The sequence below is a fragment of the Carex rostrata genome, chromosome 13 (assembly GCF_964058835.1).
Source record: "Carex rostrata chromosome 13, lpCarRost1.2, whole genome shotgun sequence".
NCBI classification, from domain to species: domain Eukaryota; kingdom Viridiplantae; phylum Streptophyta; class Magnoliopsida; order Poales; family Cyperaceae; genus Carex; species Carex rostrata.
The window spans coordinates 10,056,583-10,068,187 of record NC_135930.1 but is presented as its reverse complement, the minus strand read 5'-3'; the positions used below and the strand labels follow the sequence as shown (position 1 = coordinate 10,068,187).

The 11,605-nt window shown below is 34.6% G+C and overlaps 1 protein-coding gene across 1 annotated transcript; it reads left to right on the top strand.

Moving 5' to 3' along the window:
- The first annotated feature begins 1,361 nt into the window (after nt 1-1,361).
- On the top strand, nt 1,362-4,543 carry LOC144564455 (cell division cycle 20.2, cofactor of APC complex-like). Its single transcript, XM_078314054.1, has 5 exons — nt 1,362-1,838; nt 2,212-2,478; nt 3,163-3,432; nt 3,551-4,114; nt 4,355-4,543. The coding sequence occupies exons 1-5, from the start codon at nt 1,707-1,709 to the stop codon at nt 4,499-4,501; spliced, it is 1,380 nt and encodes a 459-aa protein (XP_078170180.1). The 5' UTR covers nt 1,362-1,706; the 3' UTR covers nt 4,502-4,543.
- Nucleotides 4,544-11,605: the final 7,062 nt, after the last annotated feature.

The window sequence follows — 11,605 nt, the reverse complement described above, 5'->3', positions numbered from 1 at the left end:
AAAAAAATTCAAAAAAATGTAAAATTTGGTCTCCAAGCACATTTCAATATGGAGATCATGTTGAGCGGTTCGGATTGGTCGTTTGAATTTTCAAAATAAAAATATAGTGTCATAGAGCACCAACGCGTTTTACTTCATGGCTCACTGTAGCCCATCTCTCTCTATGTATATATATTTTTACTTTTTGTAATCAAGTTGGTTTCAATTTTGTAACTGTTTCGTGATGGTTTTTAAAAAAAAAACTAGACCTTAGCCTTGAACACACACAGAGAAAGGTGGTTTGTAGGAACAATTTGCAATGACATTTGAATAATTTTCATTAAATAATCTTGTGTGTGATTAATACTTTCACAGTGCTGCACGGAGTCAACTTGAAATTAATAAGTGGTTGTCGAAGTCATGGAAGCACGTTCTAATGAAAGCATAAAAGCATACTGGGACACTCAGCTCAAGGCCATAATTATATAATAATCACAAAATAAAAAGAATCAGTTTATCAAGTGTGTGCTCGAGTAGATACTGATCCTCTCATGTAAATTTTTATATTTCATTTCTATTTAGGTTCAATTTGCCTTTTTATTTCTAATAAAGGGTTTTAATCAGGATTTTTATTTAGGCTGTTGCGCACTTATGAGTTTCATTTTGTAGATGAATTTTTGAATTTGGATGAATTTGATTCTGGTGATGAGATGGAAGATCCATGCACAAACAATACAGAAAAGAGTCCAAGAGCAAGGAAATGAAAGTGTTGATGCTAGAGAAACCGTAGGAGATGACCTAGAACATGCAGATCCTAACCATGATATATATCATAATATTTCAGTTATTGAGTGGCATTTTATTTAGCTTTAAATTTTTAAGTTTTAGCATTTTAAATTTGTTGCTAGTTAATTGTCGTAACTAATAAAAGTATTAAACATTTTATCTTGTGTTATGAGGCTACTTGCAATATATTATGTGTCAACTGTTAAGTATATCAGATAATTAGATGTTTAACTTCTATTATGTTGTTGGTTTTCTATTTTCTCTATGATTTTTGACATGTACTCTTTATTAGAGTTTGTTAGAATTGCATTTTTTATTGAAGTAGATACATATTCTCATTGTATATAACCAGTTTGGTTTTAGATAATAAGTTATATGTAGTTTAAAAAATCAGCAATTGAACCGGTTGAATCACCGATCCAATCAGTGAACCATTGAACCGAAGCTTTAGCAGTTCGATGTCTGGTCCTAACATTACCCTTAAATGAATCGTGCCCGGTTCGCTTACCCCTTCTGCCCAGCTTTCTAATTCCCCTTTTAAATTCATCTTCCTCAACGGTCATCCCCAAATTGCCTCTCTCGTCGCACAGAACTCCTTTGTATTCCCATCTCCCATTCTTTTCTCATTCACAATTCCTCTTATTCTCTTCTCGCTGATTAATCGCTCGATTGACGCTCCTCTCGCTTCTCTATTCCTATTCTTCCCGTTTAAGGGAGGACAGAACTCTTCTCTCAGATTTCCTCCCTTCCAGCGCTGCTTTGGAAGGGGGTGGGAATCGCATCTCTTACTTTAGTATTTAATTAATTACTGTTTATTTGTTGAATTTTGTTCATCTAACTTTCTGGCTGCAGGATTTCTCCTCTAACCTTATAATTTTTTAGTTCCTTTCTGTATACTTTTTTGTCCCCTTTCTTTCTCGGGGAAATTTGTTGTTTAATCCATGGAGTCAGGTTTCTCAATTTCTTCTGAAAAGAGCCGGTTCGAATGCCGCCATCCCCTAAGAGATGTTGCATCTAGGCCGTACATTCCTCCTTTGCATTCTTCCTTATATCGGACCTCTTCGCGCACTTATGTAAGATTATTTTTCTTTGGGAAGTTTAATCAGGGAAAAGCGCTTAGATTCTTTTATATAGGATTGACAAATAACACCATGCTGCAGGGAGACAGGTTCATCCCCTAATCGTAGCCCTAAATTCTTACTTTAGTATTTAATTAATTATCAATCCTTTCTTTAAGAATTTATTTTTAATTGCTTAAATTTATCAATGTTTGTTAAGTAAACCCCTTAATTTAACAATTTTTCTGTTTCTTTACAATTTCTTGCTGTCTTACAGACCTTTTTTTTTATTAATTAAGCCCCTTAATTTAACAACTTTTCTGTTTCTTTTACAATCTCTTGCTGTCTTACAGACATTTTTTTGTTTCTAAAATTAAAAAAAAAACAGGGAGACAGGTTCATCCCAAATCGGTCTGCAATGGACATGGATGTAGCTCAGTACCTCTTGACAGAGCCGAAGAGAGACAAGGAGAACAAAGGGGTGGCATCTCCTGCGAAAGAGGCATACCGAAAGCTTCTAGCTGACACCATGCTGCAGGGAAGGACACACATCCTCTCTTTCTGCAACAAGCCTCCTGCACCTGTCAATCTGCTGCCAGACATCCCTTCTTCCACTCAAGCCCAACCTGCAAAGCAGCGTAGGCACATCCCTCAGGTATATCCTCTTGTTCCTTGTTCTTTAGTTGGGTTTAGTTTCTTGGATGTTCTTTTATTTGTTTTTCTTTTCCTTTTAGGGCTATTTGTTACATAAAAGCCGGGTCTGTAATTTTGTTATCTACTAGGTCTCTATTTCAACAAATTTAATTAGTACAATGTTTAGCTTGGTTAGGAGTTGTTGAGATTTCACTTTGTACCTACAATTCAGGTCCTTGTTCATTCTTGTTCTGGTATAAAACAGACCGTTACTTTTTTTTTGTTAATTTGTTTCTTTTATTACTTATTTTTGGAAATATGATATGCTTATTATAAGATTTGTTGAGATTTATTAGTGTTGCACCCCATAACTCATGTCGGTGTATGATGTATGTGAATGTTTTTTTTTAGATATACCTTGTTAATTCTTGTTCTGGTACAAAACAAACTGTTCCAAATTTTTGTCAATTTGTTTATTTTATTACTTATTTTTGGAATTGTAACATGCTCGTTTAGGAGTTGTTGAGATTTTAGTGTTGTACCCATAATTCAGGTCTGTGTATGGTGTATGTGAATTTTGTTTTTTGATATACCTTGTTTATTACTGTTCTGGTATAAAACAGACTGTTACAATTTTTGTCAATTTGTTTCTTTGATTACCTATTTTTGGAATTGTGACATGCTTATTCTTTCTCAATTAATGCAGTCAGCTGAGAGAACATTGGATGCACCAGATATAGTAGATGACTACTACCTTAATCTGCTTGACTGGGGAAGTGCTAATGTGCTATCAATCGCACTTAACAACACTGTTTACCTGTGGAATGCTGCAAATGGGTCTACCTCGGAATTGGTGACAATTGATGACGACCTTGGCCCTGTTACTAGTGTCAGCTGGGCTCCAGATGGGCAACACATAGCTATTGGTCTCAACTCATCTGATGTACAGCTGTGGGATTCTACCTCCAATAAGCTGGTTAGTATGATTAATTTGGTTACATTTAAACTATTCTTTTATGTCAATAATTTCTAGCATATTTTGCTCCACTTCAATGTGATACTAATAATTTGAACAACAACATTCTCATCTACAGGTTAGGACTCTAAGAGGGATCCATCAGTCTCGGGTCGGGTCCCTTGCATGGAACAACAACATTCTCACAACTGGTGGCATGGATGGTGCAATTGTGAACAATGACGTCAGAGCTCGGGCTTACACCGTCAGCTCTTTCCGTGCCCACAACAATGAGGTGTGTGGTCTAAGATGGTCTGGGTCAGGAAAGTACCTTGCAAGTGGTGGAAATGATAATCTTCTCCACATATGGGACCTCATTACATCCAACCCTATCCACCGGTTCAACAATCACACTGCTGCGGTGAAGGCGCTTGCTTGGTGTCCCTTCCAGGGCAACCTACTAGCATCAGGCGGGGGTGGAAATGACCGGTGCATAAAATTCTGGAATGTGAATACCGGGTCTTGTTTGAGCTCAGTAGATACAGGGTCTCAGGTATGTTCCTTGTTGTGGAACAAGACTGAAAGAGAGTTGTTGAGCTCGCATGGGTATACTGAGAATCAGCTCACACTGTGGAAATACCCTTCAATGACTAAGATGTCTGAGCTGACTGGTCATACCTCCCGTGTTCTCTACATGGCTCAGGTATTTAGACTTTTGCAATTGACTGGTAAATAAATGTATCATCGTAACTTCAAATCTGGGTCCCGAGGCATTTATATTTTTTTTGCAAATTATGTTGACCTACAACCCAAATAAAAGATTTGCATTTTATTTCCTGAAAACTTGGAAAATAAAACAGCAGATCCCTACTTGAAAATTTTAAATTTGTCATTTGCATTATTGACTGTCATTATTCTGAGTAGTTTTTGTAAATAATTGTAGAGTCCTGATGGGTGTACTGTCGCATCGGCTGCTGGAGATGAGACACTCAGGTTTTGGAATGTTTTTGGAGTGCCTGAAACAAAGAAACCGGCACCAAAGTCTTCATATGTGGTGGGGCCCTCTAACATATACAGCCACATTCGTTAAAAATGGGGTGGTCATCATTCCTTGTGCAAGGTGAATTCAGTTTTTTTTAGTTTATCTGTGAGAGTTTTCATTCTTTTTGGTCACCAGTGTTCCCGGGCTTAGATCGATCTTTACTGTTTTCACCAGTCTTATCTTAAAATGTTATCCAATAAATAAAGTAGATTGTAGTTATATATCCAATAAGTTTTTTTGCTAAACAGGATTGAGATTTTCTTTCTGTAAACAGGTATTGTGTCACACAATTACTAAAAGGCGTGTGACCTCCCTGTCGTGTACAATTACTAAAAGGCTTGAACAAAGCAATAATCTCTGGTTAGTTACTACAAGATTCATCTATTATAAAATTTGGTGTAGGCCTTTGACCTCCCTGTTGTGTAATCTGTAGCTTTTCATTTTATTTTTACTAGAATTTTTGAAATTAATAACTTACAAATTTGTTTTCCTCCAATTGAAGGCTTGTTAGATGAGCTTGCACAAATACTAAAAGGCGTTGCGGTGATGAATGAATTAACACCTCGAGCAAGGGACTTTTTGGTCTCTTTGGGTGAATGTATCAACCCACATCTTTGCTGCCTATTTGAATAAAATTGGAACCAAAGCTCATCAGGTCAGCAAATTTTCTCATCTTTTGAAAGAAAAAAATAAAATGTGTAACCTCGCAACTAATTTAGTATTTGCATTGTTAAGTAACATCCATGAGCTCTATATTAGTAAAATATATTTTTCCATGGTGGTGAAACATATAAAAGTTTTTGAAGTCAATACATGTATCTTGTTTGATTAACTTCTTTTATTTTACTGAATTAGTTGCCATCATTTTATGGTTGCAGTATGATGCATATGAAATTGGGATAATAACTACTCGTGACTTCACTAGTGCTGACATGCATATACTGAAGATGATTAGTCATACCTACGGGTCTTCAAGAAAGAATACTGATTAGTGATTTAGTGTATTAATATTTTTTTTTTCTCGTATTTACAATGGGATTATGTAGAGTTGTGAGTGTGGTAGTCTGCTCAGTTTTTATTAACATGTTAATTTAGCAGCATCTTTTTTTTTTCCTTCGGAATTTATGGTTTATTGTAGTTGGATCTTAGATGCATCTTGTTTAGCAGCATCAGGTTTCTTGATGTATATTTGGTGAAGTATTTGGATGGATTATGAGCCAATTGCAAGTGCTATTAAGTGCTATTTTGAATTAAATAGATTCAATTTCTGTTTTTAAAAAGCATCAGGTTTCTGTTTTTTTTTACTGCTAACACAAGGTCTGCTTTTAAAAAAATTTAATATACTTTGGTTTGAACCAAACAAACCAAACTCGGTTCAATTCGACTTTGAAAACTGAATAAAATTTTGGTTTGTTTATTTTATTTTAGTTTTAATTGAACTGAACCGATGAACAACCCTAATTGTGTGCTTTAATGACAAATCCAAAGAATCGGTTTATCTTTTTTGTAAGATGTTATTTTTTTTGGATTGAAACCGACTTGTAGTCCGGTTTCAATTATTTATTATTTTGGATTGAAACCGAACCTGTGGTTCCGTTTTAAATTTTTATTCTTTGGTTGAAACCGGTTTTAATATTTATTTTTTCAACTATGAAGAGAATGGAAAGGTACACACGGACAGTAGCTTAATTTGAAAATGTTTGTATCCTCTCCATTTCATTCAAAAGATTTATGCAACTTGTGTGAAAATTATTAAGATATGAGGAGACTAAAAAAAAAAAAAAAATAGAAAGTGAAAGTGGTAACTCCTATAAAAAAGCCCAAAAAAACAGAAAAAAAAAATTATTCTTGCATTAGACATGCAAGTATGCAACAGCATCGAAATACCACCGTATGCATCCATCCGTATTCCCATTATTTTTAATTATTTTTTATAAAAAATTCTGATATAGAAGGGTACATAGTAGACTCATAAATCGGTTTTAGGAAATTGGACTTTAGCTTTAATGTTCTACAGATTTTCTGTGACATTGTATGAGAAAAGTAGGTCAAATTCAATATCAATTCGGTAATAATGGTTTTTCTAAGACTTTTTATAATCAAATTGGTTTTTAAATTTTTAAATTATTTCGTGATAATTTAAAAAAAATTCAGCGGTACTGGTGGTAGTGTATTGTGGCTGTAACGTACTGTGTTTCGGTATGTCATGAACAAAGTTATGCCATGCCAACATTTCAAAATTTCGAGACGTATTGTGCCGCACAAGGTAGTAGATGAATTCAGCACGTTTAACAATTTGTTAATGACTAAAAAAGTATGAAAAAGTATTCAGAAAGTCAGAAATAAATTAGATTAGTTTCAAATTTTTTTAAATACTTTGTAGTATTTTTGTGTTTTGAAACAAAATTTTGAAAAAATATCTAAAAATAAAAAAGCTAGACGTGTCGTGTCGTGCTAGACCTGTGTCGTAGCTAGACATGTCGTACTTAACGGTGCCAATATTTAAAAAAAGTTCGGACACAACATGGTTAAAAAAATATACAGTCATGTCTTTGCACCGCACATTTAACAAACGTATTTTGTTGTGCCGTGTCTTTAACTGTGCGTACCAACACGTGTATTCGACACACTGTAATTTTGCAATACACTAGATGCTGGCTTTGCAGCTTATGTGATAACACATATTCCCAAGTTATATTTACTATTATTTATAGTTGTCAACAAAAGAACTAATTTTAAAAAAAAATTAAAACTTAATTGTTGGATATTATAGTCATTTAAATTGTTGTCAAATAAGAACTTGGACTTGGTCCAAGTCAAATGAGCTCAAGAAATACATAACTTAATTAAGTTGATTTAACTCCTTTTTTTTTCTTTTCTTTTTTCTTGTAACATTCAGTTCTGTCAGTTTCACTTAATTGACCCCACAATCTCACTTTGTTTCTCCGTGAACTTGCCATAAAAATAAAAAAACAAAAGAGGAAAAACGGAGGGGTAGATTTTAACAGTGCAGTTTCAGCTTCATGCAGAGCACATGGACAATAGAAACAAAACAGCACTGCATTTGGTTGATACGCTACATAAATCAACGGCTCTGTTGAAATATTTACCCAAAACAGAGCACCAATCCCCACCCTTCCCCCAAAACTAAAAAGACCAAAAAGGAAATTCCGTCCCTACCACTACTACACTATCACACAAGCTTTAAAACATAAACACTTGAAAATTGATAAAACACCTATGTTACAACACCAATAACAAAAAACTTGGTACATCATACTTCAGTGACCAGTAAACTCATATTCTCTCTTCAAGCACAACTTGCATATTTATCTGATCCCTAACCAATGGTGCGAGTTCGACCAGCATGTAAAAGCCAATGAGCCCAGTAGTAGTGAAGCTCATTGCCAACACAGCCTCCACCAAAAAATCGACTAGGACTTCAGGTATTGAGGCTTGTGGCCCTTCTGTGGGCACACTTATGTAGAGAAATAGCAGCACCATAGCGAGAACGAAATTAACACAATTCATAGTGAGCAAGAAAAGCTGGATTGGAACCGGCATGAAGGGGTTTTCATGATTTTGGTAGAAGAAAGATAAAAATGTACCCATTGAGATGCAAAGTGCGGTAAAGGCCGGTACAGAGATGCTGACGGTTTGACCGGCAGAATTGAAATACCTTTTGAATGGATTATACTTGTACAGTACTATCGCCACCGCTGCCGTTGTTGCCGCACCTATGAGCATGATTGTGACAATATCCAGCACGACTGCGCTGGTGAATGTGATGTGGACTATGAGAGGTACTCCAACAAACAGAGTAGTGGAAACCAGAGACCTGGTAGCCATGGCCAAAAGCTTGATGAAGAAAGCTTTTTGTGGTATTGCGACATGGAAGAGCAAAAGAATAGTCGCAGAGATGAATTCAAATGGAACAAGGAAGAAGATAGAAGTGTAGACGGCTATGCAAATGAGGTAATTGTTGGGGTTCTGATTGGCGAAAGCTAGGAGGGAGTCAGAAAGCAGGAGGCCATTGATTGAGAGCAAGAATGCGAGGAAGAGAAGAGAGGCCATGAATTGAGACTTATTGGGAATTGTGCTGTGTGTTGACAGTGTGTTGTGTCTCCGAAGGGGTTAAATAGATATGAGAATGTCCCGACTTAGATTTAGGTCGGACCGGGAAATTTCCAAACCTGTCTCCCATGTAATGATGTAACCTCGAGAAATAAATGTGCTACGATTCTAAGGGGATTGTAGGGTTTTAAAATTTCAAATTCAATCTCTCATTAGTTTTGAATTTCGTGCATAAAAGAACTTCTATAGAAACTCGTACAAGTTAAAAAAAATAAAAGGATGGATTTGAAATTTTAGGATCCTACAATCCTTTTGGATCGCAGCAGATTTATTTCCACCCAAACCTGTCTCAATCAGGCATTTCAGGTTTGGATGCCATGTAACCCCCTAAACCTGTCTCAATCAAGGCAATTTTCAAACACACTTATAATTTTTTTAACTTCCCAATTCTTTGATGACTTTGAACGCTGACCTTCCCGACTACACATTATTAAGTGCTATCTTCCATGTGTAGTACATATTCTTACAAGCTTCACGAAATTAATGACGTGGTGGTTTTAAAGGGCACTGCTAATAAGGAGGTTAATCAGTAGAAATGTGCCACGTAGAATGAAGTGCAAACTGCGTATATAAAAAGGGTGTGTTTTCGTCAAAAAAGAAGAAGGGTGTGTAACCAACCATTTTGTTTTATTTTCTTTCCGTACTTGATTTGCTTTCCGTGTCTGGTCTCACTCACCAAATGAAGTGCAAACTGAGTATATAAACTCTGGATAAATTTGACACTGAATAACAAAAAAGAGAATCAGAACATTTTCCTTTATCTGCTTTCTGTGTTTGGTTCCACACAGAATATAAACCTACGGTCAGTTTTGCCAAATTTTTTTTTGAGTCTATTTGATTTATTTCCATATTTCTATTTTATTAAATTTGACACTGTGAAGTACTCTTTGATATTTGATTTATTTCCCTATTTCTGTTTTATTAAATTTGACGCTGTAAAATGATGTTCCATGTTCCGAAACCACAAAAAAGAGGATAACAATATTTTCTTTGATTTGTTTCTACCACGAGCGGAGTCTAACCTTTTGAATTATAGAATTAAAAACATACGAAAATCAATTATATAAATTATTTTATAGAGAATGAAAATAAATTTTGTAATATCATACTATTTTACTCTAAATTACATAGAAAATTATATCCAACAACAAATTTTTTTAGAGAAAATAGACGTCAATTGTTCATTCCCTCTTCGTCCCTCCACCCATTGTTCTCGCACATAAATGAGTCTATTTTATTTATTTTCCTATTTCTATTTTATTCTAATTACAATTAATTAAATTATGATTATTATTGTTGAATAATCTGGAGTTATCTTTTGTCATTTTTATAGTAGTGTTCTAAAAAACGACAATTCCAAATTATCTTAATTACGATTTTAAATCTTACATATTAGAGATGAAATATATTTAAAAATAATATCTCGTACGGTAACATTATTTAACTTGATTTGTTTTATGAGGAGAGTTCAAATGCCTTTATTTTTTGTGCCTCCATCATGCTTTCATTTTTAAAAACATTAATAATTCAAAATTTAAAACTTAAAAGTTAAAATAAAACTGTTGAATATGATCTATATTATTTTATTTATGTACATGTAAAAAATTATGACATTTCAATTTTATTTTGATTGTCATCAAAAGCTTGTAAAAAACATACTAATGTGAATGATTTATAAATATTAATTTTTGAACTTATTGATTCACATCAAAACAAAATTAAAATGTGATAAATATATGATTTTGGGTTTGTTGTTAGGAGAGAGAATAAAGGGGTGCTGAGATAGTGGTAATGCTGAAATATATGGCAAAATTTTGGGACTTTGTTTCATGGGATAAAAGGCAGCGTGTGATTTTGGAAGCTTCGTGAACAAAAATTATAGCTTGGGGAGTACTCCTCACGTGACCCAGGGCAACGGTTTTGATCTCGGGGCATTCCGGATGGTTGCCACGTAGATGTGGACCACACGCGTCCCAATCCTGGATAGGTGGCTCTTCCCACGTGCTGCATTGGAGAGCGAGAGAATCAGGCTTTTCAGAGCCGTATTCTGAGATTCCACTGAGGACGTCAGGGGTCCTTTTTGCTAGCGACAAAGGGGAACGGATGTATCTTTTTTGAATCTGTTGTAGTGATTGGTAAACAGGCCGGGCCGGGCGGTCCGGGCAAAACCCGGGCACGGGTAGCCACGGTCACGGGCGTCACGGGCACATGGGTACAACGGGTCGGGCGTCACGGTTTTTTTTTTTTCAAAAATCCTGCCCTGTCTGTTTAATACCCGTGCCCGTCACGGGTTCGGAGGCAGGACGGTCCAGGTACTGGGGGCCGGGCGGTCCGGTCCGGTCCGGGTCCGGACCAGTTTTTTTTTTTTCTGTTTTTTGTTTCTGTTTTTCTGTTCTTTTTTTTTCTTCTGGTTTTTTTTTCGGTTTTTTTGTTCTGTTTTTTTGGTTCTTTTTTTTTTTTTTTTCTTTTTTTCTGTTTTTTGTTTCTGTTTTTTTTTTCGGTTTTTCTGTTTGGTTTTCCGGTTCTGTTTTTTTTTGTTCTGTTTTTTTTTCGTTTTTTTGTTATGTTTTTTTGTTCTGTTTTATTTTGCTTTTTTGTTTTTGCTTTTTTTTCTGTTTTATTTTGCTGTTTTTTTGTTTTTTTGTTTTTTTTTTTTTGAAAACCAATAAATTATAAATCCAAATTCATACTAATTTAAACTCATTTGACATATTCAAAACAAATCAAATTACTTCACATATTCAAAAAAATAAATCTAACATCTTTCATTAACCTATTAAAAGTAAATCTGAATTTCAAAAATAAAATCTAACCTATTCAAAACAAATCTAATTACTTCACATATTCAAAAAAATAAATCTAACATCTTTTATTAACCTATTAAAAATAAATCCGAATTTCAAAAATAAAATCTAACCTATTCAAAACAAATCAAATTACTTCACATATTCAAAAAAATAAATCTAACATCTTTGATTAACCTATTAAAAATAAATCCGAATTTCAAAAATAAAATCT